Genomic DNA, 19,690 nt, shown 5'->3' with positions numbered 1-19,690 from the left:
TAAAGTACAGAGGACTTCCCTAGTTGTCCAGTGGGTAAGACTCCGTGCTTGCACTGTAGGGGGCGTGGTTTCAGTCCCTGGTCGGGGAACTAAGATCCTGCATGCCCCTCAGCATGGCCAGAAAAACCAAAAAAAACAAAAAAACCCAGATCAGGCAGCCATTCAAGGTTCCCACTGTCTTTAAGGAGTAAAAGACTCAAGTTTGAGGAGGAAATAACTTGGCTTGTTTCAAATGATAAGAAAAGAATCACAAAGTTAAAAATGCATGCACATGAAGGTTTTGCAATCCATTGGATGTATTAAGAAATTATATTTGAACTTGGACACTGAGGGCTTGTAGTTAAAACTAGAACTCTATTGTGGTTAACTTAAACAATTAAGGGGGATATATTGGAAGTATACAGGAGTATGTCATAGTACATAGGACAAGAGTGATGGGTTTCAGGGGGACTTGGAGCTAGGAGCTGAAAGGCTTTTTGGGTCCCAGGCACCATCTCCGTGGATCTGCCTTATTCACTCAGTCTAGACTTTCCCTGCTTCTCAACCTTACAGAAAGCAGATGGTTACTCTGTAGCTCCTGTTTTACTTTTCCTTTTAAGAGACCAGTTCCATTTCTAAGTTCCCAGCAAAGAGAATCTGATTGTCTAGGTTGAATTTGATTCAGTCAGCTGTGGCCTGGAGGACAGGGTCAAAAAGTAGGCAGTTCCCTGTCAGTCCAGTGGTTAGGACTCTGCACTTCCATTGTAGGGGTTATGGGAACTAAGTTCCCTCGTGCTGCACTAAGTGGCCAAAAAAAAAAAAGAAAAAAAAAGTACCGGTTGGAATATCTGAGCTTATTTCAGAGGGTGGGGGAACAGTTAAGGGGGTTATTTGTGGTCTGGTAGACACACAAAGATATTCGCTATCAAAGATATGTATGTTCACTAGCCTGGAGAGATGTATGTTATAGAATATTTAGTTTAAAAAAGTAGGTTATAAAACTTCATGTGTAATAGGATCCCATTTTAATAAAAGTGAATATATAAGTATGTATATACACATTAAAAAATCTGGAAATACAGGGACTTCCCTGGTGGCGTAGTGGTTGAGAATCTGCCTGCCAATGCAGGGGACACAGGTTTGATTCCTGGTCTGGGAAGATCCCACATGCCGCGGAGCAGCTAAGCCCATGCACCACAACTACTGAGCCTGCTCTCTAGGGCCTGCAAGCCACAACTGCTGAGCCCACGTGCTACAGCTACTGAAGCCTGCGCACCTAGAGCCCGTGCTCCACAATAAGAGAAGCCGCTGCAATGAGAAGCCCATGCACTGCAACGAAGATTAGCCCCACATTCACCTCAACTAGAGAAAGCCAGTGCGCAGCACGGACGACCCAACACAGCCAAAAATAATTAATTTTTAAAAATCTGGAAATACAGATACTAAAATGCTAGCACTGGCTATTTCTATATAGTAGTATTATGTGGTTTTTATTTTTTCTTTATGCCTTTAGTTTGAATTTTATGCATGTATGGAGTCTGCATTTATTTTTTAAACCTTTTAGTATAAAAAACTTCAAACTGGGACTTCCCTGGTGTTGCAGTAGTTAAGAATCTGCCTGCCAATGCAGGGGACATGGGTTCGAGCCCTGGTCCAGGAGGATCCCACATGCCGTGGAGCAGTTAAGCCTGTGCACCACAGGTACTGAGCCTGTGCTCTAGAGCCCTTGAGCCACAACTACTGAGCCCACGTGCCACAACTACTGAAACTTGTGTGCCTAGAGCCCGTGCTCCACAACAAGTGAAGCCACCGCAATGAGAAGCCTACGCACTGCAACGAAGAGTAGCCCCTGCTCGCCAAAACTAGAGAAAGCCTGAGCACAGCAACGAAGACCCAATGCAGCCAAAAATAAATAAATGTATAAATATATTTTTAAAAAACTTCAAACATATAGACAGAATAATATAATTAACTGAAGTACCCATTATCCATTTTATTGAAACATGGGCAATCTTATCTTACCTATTACTTTTCTTTTACTGTCTAAATATTTTACAAAAAGTATATTTTATTTTATAATTTAAAAATTAAAGCAAATTTTTTTCCTTTAAAAAAGAGTAAATAATATTTGGAATATCTGGCTAACAATTAGAGAAAAAAATAAGAATTAAACTTATACTTTATATTTGTGCCAAAATAAATTACATGTGCATTAGAAATTCAAATATTTTAAAAAAGGAACAATGAGCACTAGAAGAAAATATAAGTGAACTTATTTGGAGCCCAAAGACTAGTAGGCTAAATAAAATGCAGTAACAAAAAACTGCATTAAAAATCAACTAAAAATCACTATATACAAAATTAAAATGCAAGTGAAAAACCAGGAAAAAATTGCATTTTGTCAGAAAGTAATGCCAAAGGCAAAAGACAAATACTTGTAAGAATGGGCAATAGATATGAACAGGCAAGTCCCCAAAGAGGAAATTAAAGTGGCCAATAAATGTATGAAAAAAGTTACTCTTACTAGTAATGGGAGACAGACAAATAAAATAATAATCATAGCTGATTTTTCTCCTAAGAAATCAATAGAGAAGATATGGGGAAATAGCCACTCTCCTAAACTATTGAAGATGTAAATTGGCAAACCTTTCTTTTTCTTTTCTGTTTTTCTAACTGAAGTATAACTGACTTACAGTGTATTAGTTTCAGGGGTAAAACCTTTCTTGAGGACAATTGACAATGCATATGAAAGCCTTAGAATTTGGAATACCTTTGGCCTAACAATTACAATTAATAGGAATTTATCATGGTTGTGCATAAAGATGTAGCTAAAAATATGTTATCACAGTACTATTTATAATAGTGAAAAATAAGAAACATGCCCCAAAAGAGAGGATTACTCTAATAAATTTTAAGATTTTGGTGTACCTGTGCAATGACATATTATGCAGTATTTTAAAATAATGTAGAATAATACTTAATGACATGTAAAAATATATTTGACAGAAGTAAAAATCAAACAAATTGAGAACAACTAGATGGCCACTAAAATATTAACTGTGTTTATTCTGAGGTGTTGATTATAGCTGCCATTTATTTCTTTGCTTATCTGTGATTTCTAAGCATGTATTTTATAATAAGGCAAGAAAGCTATTTTAAAATAGTGATTGGTTTTAAGCAACAGCTTGGAATATATATGCTTTAGTTCTTTCTAATGATTCTCTGTCTATACAGATGTATTGACTTGTTTTAAGATTGTCCAAAAAAAAAAAGCTGTCCAATGAAAGAAACTGAGGAAGCCGGTAGGGTGTTGTGAATTAGATTTATGGCCTGAAGTATGTGGGAAACTAAAAAGACAACTGTCATTAGAAAACTTAGTGCTAAGAGACCTCTTTTTGTTTTGATATAGTTTTAAAGTTGAATCTATTAATTTATAGTCTGATTATTTGGCAAGAAGGTCTGTGCTACTGTGGTTCAGAATTATTACTAAGGGAATTAAAAATAGGAGCAACTGAGTCTAAATGCTTTTTTTTGTTGTGGAAAAATTAGCTAAATAAGAAAACTAAGGGGACTTCCCTGGTGGCACAGTGGTTAAGACTCTGCACTCCCAATGCAGTGGGCCCAGGTTCGATACCTGATCAGGAAACTAGATTCCCACATGCATGCCACAACTAACAGTTCGCATGCCACAACTAAAGAGCTCTCAAGCCACAACTAAGGAGCCCATATGCCACAATTAAGGAGCCTGAGAGCCACAACTAAGGAAGCCCACCTGCCTCAACTAAGACCCAGTGCAACTAAATAAATAAATAAATGAATGAATAAATATAAAAGGAAACTAAGGTGTTGAAAAATCAATGAGTAATATTGATTATGGCAGACGTCCATTTCTATGCCATTATTTTAAAAAATCTTTTCTGTAGATATCAAAATGAGAGTTTGCTACTTTGAAAAGCAGTTGGTTATGATAAATTATGACTGTTTAGGAGACCAAGTAATCTTTAGAAAAATTTTTGTTAAAATTATCTCTAGCATTCTTATCTTACTGCCTTAATACAACATTCATATTTTGCATCTTTATATCCAAATTCCTTAATGTGATGAAAGTTGTATTTAACTGATTTAATCAGGTCAATCTGTTTAATCTGATTTTGAGCCTAGATTATTTCCTTTTTGGTAACTTTTTGTTTTTGTTTTGTTTAAGATTATATTTGGGAATTTAAATATCTTTTTGTTCAGCGCAATTGCATCCTGGAGAACCTAGAATTGCATACGACACCATGGTCATCCTGTGAGTGCCTGTTTGATGATGATATAAGGGCAATTACATTTAAAGCAAAATTTCAAAAAAACACACCGTCCTTTGTGAAGATGTCAGATTTAGCGACACACCTAGAGGATAAGCGTTCAGGTAAGACCTTTATTTATATAAGACATTGCTAGTTTGTTTTTTTTAAATAAATTTATTTATTAATTTTTGGCTGCGTTGGGTCTTCATTGCTGCGCTCAGGCTTTCTCTAGTTGTGGAGAGCGGGGGCTGCTCTTCGTTGTGGTGCTCGGGCTTCTCATTGCAGTGGCTTCTCTTGTTGTGGAGCACGGGCTCTAGGCACACGAGCTTCAGTAATTGTGGCACATGGGCTCAGTAGTTGTGGCTCGTGGGCTCTGGAGCGCAGGCTCAGTAGTTGTGGCACACGGGCTTAGTTGCTCCGCAGCATGTGGGATCTTCCTGGACCAGGGCTTGAACCCATGTCCCCTGCACTGGCAGGAGGATTCTTAACCACTGCGTCACCAGGGAAGTCTGCTAGTTTTCGTATAAGCAAAGAAGCTGCCATTTGTGGGGAAAATATGTAATTGAATATAAAAGTGAAATATAGATCTCTGTAAGTAGCTGAAACAGATACTGACATCTTCCTAACATTTTGCCTACAATCCTTTGAGGTTAATTTGTAATTATTAGGGATTACCTAAAAATATTTTTTGCATGTAGTTAAAAGCAGCTTATCATTTAATAAGCCAGAAATAGAAAAATGACTCTAGCCAGAATCACTGTTGAGATAAACATTTTATCAAGTTACTAAGCTATCATCCATCACATGAGTGTTAAAAGTTAACATTGATACAGAATTTATGGAATTTACTTACTGCTTTGTATAATGTAATAACATACTTCCTGAACTCAAATATGTGTGTGTGAGTGTGAGTGTGTGTATAAATTTCATTCTCAGAAGCATACTACATGGAAGAATGCCTGATGAATTTTATACACACACTCACACAATTTCCATGAACTAAATATAATTAATTTATTTTGAGTGCAGTAGTAAAAGGCATATGTTTTAGGTTCAGAATGCTATACACTTTGGAATGAAGAGAGAGTAAAATAGTGAAAATAACTAGATAAACTGCTACAATTTTAGTGGGAAATACTTTTCACTAAATTGCATTCCTAACTACAGAAATGATGCTAGAAAGATGCTAACTCCTGGTTGGAGGTATAACAAATTAAACAGGATTTAAAGCTATAGTTAAGCTTGCTAAATGCCAGTAATGAGTAAATGTCAGTGATTATCAGTTTGGGAAACTAATAGAAAGTTTTCCAGCGGCTACTATAGCAAATGTATTTATTTATTTTTAAATATTTATTTATTTATTTTTGGCTGCGTTGGGTCTTCGGGCTTTTCTGTAGTTAAGGCAAGCAGGGGTTACTCTTCGATGCGGTGTGCGGGCTTCTCATTGCTGTGGCTTCTCTTGTTGTGGAGCATGGGCTCTGGGTGCATGGGCTTACTAGTTGTGGCTTGCGGGCTGTAAAGTGCAGGCTCAGTCGTTAGGACGCATGGGCCCAGTTGCTCCGCAGCATGTGGGATCTTCCCAGACCAGGGCTCGAACCCGTGTCCCCTGCATTGGCAGGCGGATTCCCAACCACGGTGCCACCAGGGAAGTCCATAGCAAATGTATTTAGAGGGCAAGTAAGGGTTGAAAAAACTGAGATGTATCTGCAGGTTTATTGTTACATAATTTAAGTGTTTTAATGAAGAAGAAAAATTTGGTCAAATATTTTCCTCAGAATTTGTGTAAGATTACTATTTTTGGTGCTTTTATAGGTTGAGTTATCGAGAATAACTCAGGAACTTTGGATCTTGATACTGAATTTTAACTTTATTCTCCAGTCTGCATAAATAATTTTCTGAATTCTTATAGATGGTTTTAGATTTTGTTAAATGCTAACTGTGTTTTAAGTGGACTAAGATTATTTTGACAGTTTTGCTAGTGAAAAGAATCTGGTCCCAAATAAAATAAGTTGAAGCTCCTAAGAGATCACATGCTAAGATACTCAACTATATTTTTTGGACTTTTTTACTAGCATGCTATGCCCACTTTTGGTTCATCCACAGAAATGTAAGAGTTGTGTCATATGCAGTTAATAGGATACTTCAGAGTTAGTGGTTTTCTTTTTTTTAATTAATTATTTATTTTTGGCTGCATTGGGTCTTCATTGCTGTGCGTGGGCTTTTCTCTAGTTGCGGAGAGCAGCGTCTACTCTTTGTTGTGGTGAGCGGTCTTCTCATTGTGGTGACTTCTCTCGTGAAGCACGGGCTTTAGGCACACAGGCTCAGTAGTTGTGGCTCACAGGCTCTAGAGCGCAGGCTCAGTAGTTGTGGCACACGTGCTTAGTTGCTCCGCGGCATGTGGAATCTTCCCGGACCAGGGCTTGAACCCGTGTCCCCTGCATTGGCAGGCACAAACCACTGTGTCACCAGGGAAGTCCAGAGTTAGTGCTTTTCAAATGTGATTCAGAGTGTCAGATTAAAAAAAAAAAAATTTTTAACAGGGTTTTGGGGATGTAATTTTCACATAGGAAATTACCCTTTTTTTAAAGCATGCACATTCATATTGGTGAGTTTTGACATGAAACCCATGCAACCGTCACCACAGTCATGAAACCGTCAGCTGTCTCTCTGTAATCTCTTCTGACTCCTCATCCCTGCCCCAGATCCTTCCAGGCAATCAATCTGCTTTCTGTCAGTAGAGATTACTTTGAATTCTCTATGGTTTTATATACATGAACTCATGCAGTATGTACATTGTTTTGTTTGGCGTCTTTAACTTAGCAAATTCTTTGAGATGTATCTATGTGGTTGTGTGTATCAGTAGTACATATTATATGAATATACTGTGATTTGTTTATCTGTTCAGCTGTGGATGGACATCTGGGTTGTTTCCAGTTCTTGGCTATTATAAATAAAGCTTCTATAAACATTCAAGTATAAGGCATTATATGGACATAGTCTTTCTTTTTTCATGAATAAATACCTAGGAACTGAGTCAATAGCTGGATTATATGGTAGGCATGTATTTAACTTTTAATGAAAGTGCCAAAAAATAAAAATAAACTGCCTAACTGTTTTCCAAAGTAGTTGTACCATTTTACATTTCCACCAGCAGTGTATGAGAGTTCTGTTTTTTCCACACCTACCTCAGCACTTGGTATGGGCATTCTTTTTAATTTTGTTCATTCTAATAGGCGTGTAGTAATGGGTCATTGTGGTTTTAATTTGCATTTCCTTATTGACTGATGGTTTTGAACATCTTTTATGTACTTAATTGCCAACTCTATATCTTCTTTGATGAAGTGTCGATTGAAATCTTTTGCCTACCTAAAAAAATTGACTTGATTGTTTTATTGAATTTTGAGAGTTCTTTATGTTCTGGGTAAAAATTATTTTTCTTTCCTTTTTTTTTTGGCTGTGCTGTGAAGTTTTTTTTGGCTGTGCCAAAAAGTTTTTTTTGGCTGTGCTCAGTTCCCAGACCAGGGACTGAACCTTGGCCACAGCAGTGAAAGCCCAGAATCCTAACCACCAGGGAACTCCCTGAGTCAAAATTCTTTATCAACTATAAGCTTTGCAAAAATGTTGCTTGTCTTTTGCTTGCCTCTGTTGTAGTCTTTTACTTGTCTTTTCATTATTTTACCCAGGTCTTTTGAAGAGCACAAGTTTTAAATTTTAATGAAGTCCAGTTTATCCATTTATTCTTGTATGAATTGTGCTTTTGGTGTCATTTCTAGGAAATCTTTGCCTAACCCAATGTCACAAAAATTTATCTCCTACGTGTTATTCTAAAAGTTTTAGAGTTTTAGGTTTTAAATTTGGGTTTATGATCTATTTTGAGTTAATTTTGTATATAACGTGAGGTATGGCTTGAAGTTGGGTTTTTTTTGTTTGTTTTTTGCTGTATGACTATCCAGTTGTTCAAGCACTAGTTGTTGAAAAGATTATTCCATTGAATTGCCTTTGCACCTTTGTCAAAATCAGTTGTCCACATGTATGGTCTATTTCTGGACTTTCTTCTGTTTTATTGAACTATTTGTCTATCTTTCCACCAATAGCACACTATTTTGATTACTGAAGTTTTATACTGATAAGTCTTGAAGTCACATATTGTTAGCCTTCCAACTTTGTTCTTTTCAAAGTTGTTTTGGCTGTTCTATAACCTTTGCATTTCCATGTGGATTTTAGAATCAGTTTGTCAATTTCTACCAAAAAAGCCTACTGGGATTTTGATTGAGATTGTGTTGAAGCTATAAATCAATTTGGGGAAGAACTGAAGCATCTTAACACTGAGTTTGCCAATCCATGAACAAGATGTATCTCTCCATTTGTTTAGATCTTCTTTAATTCCTTAGCTGTGTTTTGTAGTTTTCAGAGTATAGGACTTTCACATTGTTTGTCAGACATATCCCTAGTTTCTATTTTTATGCTATTATAAATGGTATTTTTAAGAATTTCAGTTTTAATTGTTTATTGGTAATATGTAGAAATACAGTTGATTTTCATATATTGACCTTGTATTTTGTAACTTTGCTACACCCACTAAGCTCAATAGCAACTGTGGTGGATTTGGATTTTCTACATAGATGGTCATTTTATTTGTGTTAAGACAGTTTTACTTCTTTCTTTCCAGTCTGGATGCCTTTTATTTATTTTTCTTTCCTCGTTACACTTGATAGCTCCTCTAATACAATATTGAAAAAAAGTTGTAAGAGTAAGCATTTTTACCTTGTTTCTGAACTTAGGGAGAAAGCATTTATTCTTTCATTAGTAAGTATGATATTGGCTGTATGTTTTTCATAGATGCCTTTATCAGGTTGATGAAGTTCCCTTTTATTCCTAGTTTTCTGAAAAAAAGTTGTTTTTTAATTCTTTTTTTTAAAATTTATTTTTAGTTGTGTTGGGTCTTTGTTGCTGTTTGCAGGCTTTCTCTAGTTGTGGCGAGCAGGGGCTACTCTTCGTTGCAGTGCACGGGCTTCTCATTGTAGTGGCTTCTCTTGCTGCGGAGCACGGACACTAGGCACACGGGCTTCAGTAGTTGTGGTACGCGGGCTCAGTAGTTGTGGTGTATGCGGCATGTGGGATCTTCCCGGACCAGGGCTTGAACTCGTGTCCCCTGCATTGGCAGGAGGATTCTTAACCACTGTGCCACCAGGGAAGTCCTGAAAAAAATTTTTTTTAAATCAGAAATGGATGTTAGAATTTTTCAAATGCTTTTTCGCCATCAATTGAGATGATCATAGTTTTTTTCCAATCTTTTAATATAATTAATTACATTGATTGATTTTTGCATATTAAACCAACTTTGCATTTCTGGGTTTTTTGTTTTTTTGGCCGCGCCATGCATATCTTGTGAGATCTTAGTTCCTTGACCAGGGATAGAACATGGGTCCTTGGCAGTGAAAGCACGGAGACCTAACCGCTGGACTGCCAGGGAATTCCCACTAACACCTGTTAATGAGAATTTTTATGTCTGTGTTGTCTGCAGTTTTCTTTTCTTGTAGTAACTGTAACCGAGTCCAAGCTTACTTTGCTCACCGCGTGACAGGCCAGTAAATCGGGAGATGAGGTGTTGAGGCAAGGAATACGACTTTATTTGGAAAGCCAGCAGACCATGAAGATGGTGGACTAGGGTCCCCAAAAGACCATCTCATCGGGGTCTGGATGCCAGTTTCTTTTCTAGAGTCAGAGAGGGAAGTAAAGTAAAAAGGCAAACTAGAGAGGGAGAGGTGGCGAGGAAGTAAAGTAAAAAGATCCATCAGTCTTGCAAAACATCTCCTGGAATGGCCAGTCTCAGTGAGGGGATGTGTTAATTTCTTCTTTCTTGCAGCCATTCACAGGTGGGCGGTGTTCCCTGAGGCAGGCCATTATGTATGATTATAATAACAAAAGCAACGGAAAGCAAAGGTTAAAGTCAGGGCTTCCCTGGCTGCGCAGTGGTTGAGAGTCCGCCTGCCGATGCAGGGGACACGGGTTCGTGCCGCGGTCCGGGAAGATCCCACATGCCGCGGAGCGGCTGGGCCCGTGAGCCATGGCCGCTGAGCCTGCGTGTCCGGAGCCTGTGCTCCGCAACGGGAGAGGCCGTAACAGCTAGAGGCCCGCGTACCGCAAAAAAAAAAAAAAAAAAAAAAAAGGTTAAAGTCAAAGAAACAGATCCAACATGGAGTCCCATTTAGCTCTTCCCCATTACATATCTTTTTCTGGTTCTGGTGTTAGAGCAATGCTCATAGAATGAGTTGGTATGTAGTTTTTCCTCTTCAGTTTTCTGGAAGAGTTTGTTTAGAATTAGATTGATTTCTTCTGTACATGTTTGATAGAACTCAGGGAAGCCATCTGGGCCTGAAGTTTTCTTTATTGGAAGGTTTAACTACAAATTAATTTTATTTAATAAATATAGGACTATTCTGGTTATCTGTTCTTCTTGAGTGAGCTTTGGTAGTTTGTATCTTTCAAGAAATCTGTTCATTTCATCTAGGTTGTTGGCACAATAACAGCAACAACAATTTATTGGCATAAAGTTATAATATTCTCTTATTATCCTTTTTGATATATCTAGAATCTATAGTAATATTGGTAATGGGGAAGAGATAAATCGGACTCAACGTTGGATCTGTTTGACTTTAACCTTGCTTTTCGTTGCTTTTGTTATTATAATCATACATAATGGCCTGCCTCAGGGAACCCTGCCCACCTGTGAATGGCTGCAAGAAAGAAGAAACTAACACATCCCCTCACCAAGGCTTGGTCAGTTCCAGGAGATGTTTTGCAAGACTAATGGCCCTTATTACTTTACTTCCTCACCACCTCTCCCTCTCTGATTGTATAAAAGAAACTGGGATCCAGACCCAGAAAAGATGGTTTTTCAGAGACACTATTCTGCCATCTTCTTGGTCTGCCGGCTTTCCGAATAAAGTTATATTCCTTGCCTCAACTCCTGGTCTCTGATTCATTGGCCTGTCTGGTGGTGAACAGAGCAAGCTTGGACTTGTAACAGTATTACCTGATATTGCTAATTTGTGTCCTCTCTCTTTTTTTTTACTGATCATTTTCACTAGAGTTTTACCAATTTTATTAATATTTTCAAATAACTACCTTTTATATTCATTAATTTTTCTCTGTTTTTCTATTTTCTATTCTATTGATTTCTTGTCTGGTCTTTATTTTTCCTTTCTTCTGCTATCTTAGGTTTCACTTTTTTACCTTTCTTAAGGTGGAAATTGAGGTTGTTGATATGAGACTTTTTTTTTTTTTCCAATGTAGGAGTTTAGTGCCGTAAATTTTCCTCCAAGTACAGCTTCTAAGTTCTCTATCCAGTGCCCTATGGATTACAAGATTTTCCACTCTAGCTGGTGGGAAAATACACTATTCCCAGCTCTGTACAAGCTTCAGTGATTGTTCCCAGTAATCCTTTTCCTTGGTTCTTTCCTTGGCCTCTGGTCACATATATTGGTTAATACTCAGTTGAATTCTCCAAGGGGTGGACCCTCTGCATTTCTCCAGAGTTCTCCCTCTGCATTTCTCCAGAGTTCTCTCTCTTTGTAGCTCTCATCTTTCTAGTACTCTACCCTGAGAATTCTAGCCATACTAACCTTCCAGACTCAAAGCTCTGTCTCCTCTCAACTCAGGGAAACCACTCTCTGCCTGGGTACCCTTTCCTGCACCACAGCCAGGAAACTCTCTTTGTAAGCTGGGACCGTCACCAGGCTTACATCTTTTGCTTCTCATCTGTTAGGGATCACTGTCCTTTGTTGTCTGATATCTAATGTCTTGAGAATTGTTGTGTCATACATTTTGTTTGGTTTTTAGTTGTTTCAGGTGTCTGAACTATTTTTATACACAACACTTTTGACATCAAATATATGGCGTTTTTTTGTTTGTTTTTGTTTTTTTCACACCAACAGTCATTTCTCTAACTCTGAACAGCAACTCGGTGTCCTACAGTTCAATTTTGATGCTACCTGCCTGGAGTTAGTATCAGACTCCACAGGTTTAAGAGCTCAGTCCCACAGGACTGTCCTCACTTCAGATGCCAGTCTCAAGTATTAGGTACCCCGTGTATCCTTCTGTCTGACTTGGCTACAAAGTTGGGAGTTCCCACAGCCCTCCCCACTTTCAGGCTCAGTAATTTGCTAGAACTACTCACAGAACTCAGGAACTCTCTTTATTTACATACCAGTTTATTATAAAGGATACAACTCAGGAACAGCCAAATGGAAGAGATACATAGGGCAAGGTATGGGGGAAGGGGCATGGAGCGTCCATGCCCTCTCTGGTGCACCAATCTCTCAGCATCTCAATGTGTTCATCAATCCAGAAGCTCCTTGAACCCTGTTTAAGGTTTTTAATCAAGGTCTCATCGTGTAGGCGTTATCAATTAAATCATTGCCTATTGGTGATTAGCTCAATCTCCAGCCCCTTTCCCCTCTGCAGAGGTCAGTGGGTGGGGCTGAAAGTTCTAACCATCTAATCTGCCTTGGTCCTTCTGGTGACCAGCCCCCATCCTGAAGCTACCGATGGGCCCCAGTCACCAGTCATCTCATTAGCAAAGAAAGATACTCTTATCACTCTGGGAGATTTCCAAGAGTTTTTGGAGCTGTGTGCTAGGAACTAAGGACAAAGACCGAATATTTACTTTTTATTATATCACAAGGTAGGAACATAAATCCAGTCGCTTACTCTACCTTGGCCAAATGCCAGGTTAAAATTTTACAAGTTGTGTTAATTCAGGTATGTGTGTTTGAATATTTTCCAAGATGTGATTATAGGTTAGCATTATTACATTATAAAACTAAGCTAAGGAGAATGCAAGTAGAAAACAAAAACAACAGCCTCTCAAAAAATCCACCTTTTAATTGAATACAGAGATTTATTCTCAGAGAAGAACTCCATATACCCACTTCTACATGGAAACATTTATTGATACTATGGTCGGGAACTAAGATCCCTCAAGCTGCATGGTGCAGCCAAAAATAAAGAAAAAAGGAAGAAAGGAAGGAAGGGAGGAGGGGAAGGAGGAGGGGAGGAAGGAAGGAAGTATCCTGCCATCAGCAGAATATCAGTGCCCAGCAGGCCATGAACCCCTTGAAAGCTGTATCCACATTCATCATGAACTTCTAGTTCTTTTCAAGAGTTGTGTAAATTTACAAAATGTTAGCAATTATATTAACATTCTTCTAAAATTATTGGGACTTCCCTGATGGTCCAGTGATTAAGAATCCGCCTTCCAATGCAGGGGACGAGGGTTTGATCCCTGGTCAGGGAACTAAGATCCTACATGCCGAGGGGTAGCTAAGCCCACACACTGCAAGTACTGAGCCTGCACACTGTGGACCCCACGCGCCACAACTAGAGAGAAGCCCACGTGCTGCAACAAAGAGCCCATGCACCGCAACGAAAGAACCTGCATGCCACAACGAAGATCCCACGTGCCGCAACTAAGACCCAACGCAGCCACATAAATAAATATTAAAAAACCAAAAAACATAGGTGAGCTATGCTTTAATAAAAATAAAATTACTGAGTTATTTCATTAAATAATTTCTTAGTGATTCATCATGTCTGTGGAAAGGTGTGATGAAGAGTCTGCTATAGTTTATTAGGTCTGCTGACTGCTACACACCCTTGTAATTTGTGTAGAGATATATGACATGGTTGGAAGAGATGATGAAACTATCTTCAGGCACTAAAAGACTGAAGCAAACTGAAGGGCTTAGAAATAGGAAAGTCGCCATTAATGAGACCCCTGCAGAGATTACCAGGAAAGGGAACAGGATACTGAATAATGAGTTCTTGACCTGGAGTGTGCTAAAAGGATGAAGAGGAACAAATTCAAAGCCTTAAAAAAGCCTTTAAACTGAACATGGAGAGGAAAAGAGAAGGTTGCTCAGATAAACTCATCAATCTCACTAGTATACAGTAAGGCAAAGATAAATTAGAAAAAAAGAATGTCTGGCAGATAAGAGATACTCAGTTATTTGTTGAATGGGTGAGTGCATGAGCCAGTGAGTAGTGAATGAACATGCTTGAGGTGCCTGGTGAGTCACACAGAAAATATTTAGTACGTGAAGACCCTCAGGGCTCACGTGGTGGCTATGTAACCAACACCCAGAGTGTGGATGATGATGGGTGGGAAACTGAAAAAAAAGTTTAAAAAGACGGTAAGCTAGTGGTATATTATTTTTGGACAAAGTAGAGAATAGAAGAATTACTGACCTCCTGTTTGACTTTTGATGATGATTAATTAAAAGAAAAGAAGAGATGGCATGTTAGTTTCAAGTGTTTAGAGGGATTTCTTCTAAAAAAGATTAAACTGATTTTTCATGATTCCAGAGGACAGGGAGGAAGAAAACATCCACCTTTTCAGCCAAATTAGCCAAAAAAATCTTTACTCTAAGTTGCAGGCAGATCACCCCTTACACTCTAGAGTAAATACGGAAGTCCTACGTGAGTGAGACTGTCTAGGAAAAGAGTAGAGAAGACCAAGAACAAGACCTCGGTGTATCCTTTACTATAAATAACTGTGAATCAACTGTATAATTAACCATGTTTGTAAATTAAATTATGGTTTTGGCTCCTAATTTGTGATATTTCTTTGTGTTTGTCTTTTACAGGAGTGATTCTAATCAAAGCCCAGATTTTAGAGCTAGTGTTTCCCATTACAGCATCTCTGAAGATAGCTCTAAATGCTCACAGTTCTCTGAAGATTATTTTTTCTTCTCTTCCCAATATTATATATACTGGCTGTGCAAAATGTGGATTGGAACTAGAAACAGATGAGAACAAGATCTACAAACAGTGTTTTAGCTGCTTGCCATTTACCATGAAGAAAAAGTACTATAGGTAAGGCAACTAAGCAAGCCAGTGGGATGGAAAACGTTTAATATTATAGGACTGGAAGTGACCAAAAAATTACATATATCAACTCTTTCTAATGAGAAGTAACTAGAGCTAATCCAAGAGAATAAATTGTTCCTCCTGAGTGATAAATAGCTATTTATGAAAGCAGAAATTGCCCAGTAATCATAACAGGAATTTTTCAAAAGCAGTAATTGGGAGATTTTATTGTCTTTAAGCAGCTATACTGAAGAAAACTTTTACTTGGTTTACATTTTTAACCAAGTTCTAAATGGCTCATAAGAAACTCATTTCCCCACCTTAACATATTATGGAATTTAAAGGTTAAAAGTAATTATATGATCTAACCTCTGAGTTGTGGAAGCTAGTAAGGTGTTTAACCTTTCTGTATCTCAGTTTCCCCAACTTCATATTAGAAATTAAGGATTGCAGACTAGCACTCAGTGTTTTATTCTCTTTTCTATTTCTAAATACTGCAATATCTAAAAACCATATGCAAATATATTCAGCATGTTATATGGAATACTTTAAGAAAATTTACAGAATCTTAGTCCATAAGCTTTATTTCCCTTTACATATATTTATGTTTTTTATAAATAAGTAAATGAACTTTGCTCTTACTTTGAAAGTTGCTTGTCTGGAAAAGAAAATTGGATTCAGATGCGTGGTCCCCTCCCTTCGCCTCCCCCCAGTCCATTCTCCACAGCTGACAGAGTGACCACTCCCTTCCTTTAAAACCTTTCCAGAGTTTCCCATCTCACTCGCCTCTGCCGTCTCATCTGCTGTACTCCTTGCCTTGCTCACAGGGCTGCAGCTGTACCGTCTTCTTTCAGTTCTTTAGACACTCTGACTTTTTCCTCCTTAGGGCTTTCTCACATGCTCTTTTCTCTGCCTGACTCCACGAGGCTGGCTCCTTCAGTGGCCGTTCATCAGAGAGGCCTTCTTAGTCACCTCCTTTGTTCTCTGTTAGAGTGCCGTGTGTGTGTGTGTGTGTGTGTACCTGGAGTCGTTTACTTGCACATTGTCTTCTAAAAGACATCGTTACTGAGATATAATTCACATCCCATCAGATTAAGCCATCTAAAATGTAGGATTCCATGGCTTTAGTATATTCACAGGCTTGTGCAACTGTCACCACAATCAATTTTAGGTCATTTTCATCTCCCTCTCCCCCAAAGCCCCATACCCATAGCAGTCACTTATTCTCCCCTCCCACTAACCCATAGCACCCACTAGTTGAACTTCTGGCTCTATAGGTATGCTTATTTTGGACCTTTCATATAAATAATCATACAGTGTGCAGTCCTTTGTGACTTAACTTTTTCTCAACATGTTTCAAGTTTCATCCATGTTGTAGCATGTATCAGTACTTCATTTTTTTTTATTGCCACATAATATGGATATGCCACATTTTATTTATCCGTTCATCAACTGATGGATATTTGGATTATCCCCACTTTTTGGCTATTGTAAATAACACTGCTCCGAACATTCATGTACAAATTTTCGTGCGGACATGTTTTCATTTCTCTTGGATGTATACTCAGGAGTAGAATTGCTAGGTTGTATGGTAACTTTCTGTTCCTTTTGAGGAACTGCCAAACTGTTTTCCAAAGCTGCTGCACAATTTTACTTACAGTCTCACCGGCAATGTATGAGGGTTGCAGTTTCTCCATGTCCTTGTCAACACTTTTTATTATCTGTTTTTCTTTTTGTCACTTGTGCTTTTCAAGCAACATAAAGAAACATCATATCTAAGAAAAGTATCATTCCTAACCCAAGATCATGGAGGTTTACTCCTATATTTTCTTCTAAGAATTTTATAGCTTTAGCTCTTATGTATAGGTCCATGATCTATTTTGAGTGAATTTCTGTATGTGGTATAAGCAAGGGGTCCAGCTTCATTCTTTCACATGTGGATATTCAGTTGTCCCAGTACAGTTGGTTGAAAAGACTATTCTATCCCCATTGAATCATCTTGCCACCATTGTTGAAAAGCTTATTGTCTTTCTATCCTATTAAACTCTTAAGTTCCTTGAGTGAAGGAACCAGATCTGTCTTATTCACTAGTGTATACCCAGTGCTTAGCACACTGCATGATACAAGATATCAAGTATGTATTTGTTGAAATAAAGAATGGAGGAAGAAAGATAGCCTGGGGAAAGAGTATAGAGTGTAAAAGAGGAAAGAAACTAGAATCATCATGTGGATAAAGGGGGAAGTAAGTTTTTAGAGGGAAAATCAGTAGTCATGTTTTAGCTGTTACACTAAATTCCCCTATACTAGTGAGTCTTTCTAAATTCTGTTCTCAGTTTATTTTTCCCCCCCTCTGGGTATATGTATTTAATTCAAGCTTTATAGTTTAGATTCAGCATGAATCACAATAAATGGATCATCAGCAGAGTTACTAATAGAAAAATTATCATTGCCATTGCCAGAAACATAGATTTTAATTCCTGTACAATCATTACCAATTTTATCTCCAGAAATAACATCACAATATGTACCAGCAGGAAGACCAGTTTGCAAAGTTGAAGATAATGCCCAATCATCATTGTTAAAGACAGTGAATCCTCTGTTTCCTCTTCCAAAAGTTCCTTGGTTGCTACCATTGTGTTTGTAAAAGGTTGGCCCTCAACTACATTACGGAACACAACCATGTTCCTTATTTGACGCCATTGATGTTCACAGACCCAGTCATTGCCACAAGTAGTATCTTGATTTCAATTTATTTTTTAATAATTTATTTTTAAAAGAGGTATATCCCTGTCTTTAAAAGTACTTAGATAGAATAATATTATCCATATCGTTTTGTTCATATTGTTTGTTCCTTAGAGTGTATCATGGCATTCCTTTCCTAATAGCACTTATAAATCTTCCTCATTCATTTTAACAGTCACATAATATTCCATTGCATGAGGTACTGAAAACTATTTACCTAGTTCCTTGTTTATTGACATGCAAAACAGTTTGTTTTTGATGAGAAAGAATCCAGTAGAAAAAAATAACTTGAAATTGATTGTGAAATACATGATTATCATCTTTATTTTATTTCTAGAAATAACGTACACAGCAGTGTAAAATAATGTCTTCTTATATTAGTATCTGAAAATTTAAAATGAATATGGAATAAATAAAATTTATTAATTTATCACTTGAAACTCTTTTTTTTAAAAAAAGCCCTTTTTTTATTTCTGGGATGTTTCAGGACATCCTAGAGTTGTTTTAGTAATTTAAATTAACCCTGCATAAAAACCCAGTGATTTTTGAAATTATATTGCATTTAAACATTTCTTTAATTGAAAATCTTTTTGAGGGTCCTGTGCTGTTTACTCTTTTGTAGGCCAGCTTTAATGACCATAGTTGATGGAATATATAAGGTTTGCGTCCATGTAGGATCAAAGCTGATAGAGAAGATTCTTCTCAACATTTCTCCTGACTGGCTCAACAGAGTTATAGGTAAGATATCAACACGCCACCAAGAGGTTGTTCTTGGTGAAACCATTCATTTCAGGAGTGTAGATAGTATATTGGAACAGAAGGAACACTATACTGTAAATTAAGAGGGTTTTTTTGTCAGTATATAAGCTTAAGTGAAACACAAGACTATACACACTACTATATATAAAATAGATAATCAGCAAGGACCTACCTGGTGTCCAACACCAGGACCTTAGTTTTATAATAGTTAAGTAAATGAATGTGCGACACTATATAAACATATAAAGATTGTCCAGTGTCAGTGGTGTGGATATGTAGGATCTTCAGCTCTGATGATAGGTCTAGTCAGTGGCTAACAACAAAGTGAAGATGACCCATTTGTCACATGCTCAAACTCCATCCTTTTCTCATTAGTCTTAGACTCTCTAAGTAGTTGAGTTAATCTGGTGCAATTGATTGCTCTGTCTGTTAATAGTGGATTATTTTTTCTGGCTTTCATTTTTGCTGAACATTGCATATAGAACAATACAGACTGAGGTAAATAGTATTTGTACCTGAAGTGGGCATGCCTGTTTTCCTAGACCTTTACTGGGAGTTGGGGGTGGGCAGAGTAGTTAATCTTGTCAGACCATGAGTCGGATTTGAGTTTTTTTGGTTCTGGTTACCTTCCGGTCACCACTGGCTTCCAGTTATCTAGCATTGTGTATGCTCGTGGTGGGGAGTGGTTCTCCAGAGTTTTCCCTAATATTCCTGCTTCACCAGTCAGCTTTAACCCTTCACTCTGTACCTGGGCCTCAGAGAGAGTTTCTCTTCATGTGCTTATACCTCCCCAGGCTGTACAGCCTCTATTCGTTGTCATTTGGTGCATCCCAGCCTGGAGGGAAGGGCAGGAGTGATTCTCTTTGATTCTGGTCCAGGCTTAGTCTTCCACAGGCTCTGCGTGTCTGGGTCTTGGATGTGGTGCTTTCTCAGTGACCCTGCCCCTCCTGCCAAGTCAGCCAAGCTCTGCCTCGTGTCCTTGGTGGGTATCTTTGTGTGGTCCTGCCCCTCTCTCAGCAGCAGGGCACCGCTAATGGTCTTGATCCAGGGTG

The 19,690-nt window shown here is 38.1% G+C and overlaps 1 protein-coding gene across 3 annotated transcripts in view; it reads left to right on the top strand.

The window, feature by feature from the left end:
* SHLD2 (shieldin complex subunit 2) overlaps positions 1-19,690 on the top strand; it is a 103,572-nt gene that overhangs the window by 81,994 nt on the left and 1,888 nt on the right. For 2 of the 3 annotated variants that reach the window (XM_082854221.1, XM_082854222.1), the window contains 3 exons: positions 4,184-4,390; positions 14,915-15,143; positions 18,502-18,617. In XM_082854221.1, coding sequence (XP_082710347.1) covers positions 4,184-4,390; positions 14,915-15,143; positions 18,502-18,617 — 552 coding nt within the window. The remainder of the gene's footprint in view (positions 1-4,183; positions 4,391-14,914; positions 15,144-18,501; positions 18,618-19,690) is intronic. The other variant, XM_082854223.1, reaches the window with a different exon arrangement.

The sequence above is a fragment of the Leucopleurus acutus genome (genome assembly GCF_964270905.1).
Source record: "Leucopleurus acutus genome assembly, chromosome: 14".
Lineage (NCBI taxonomy): Eukaryota > Metazoa > Chordata > Mammalia > Artiodactyla > Delphinidae > Leucopleurus > Leucopleurus acutus.
The sequence above is the reverse complement of the archived record's forward strand: the minus strand, read 5'-3'. Positions and strand labels throughout refer to the sequence as shown.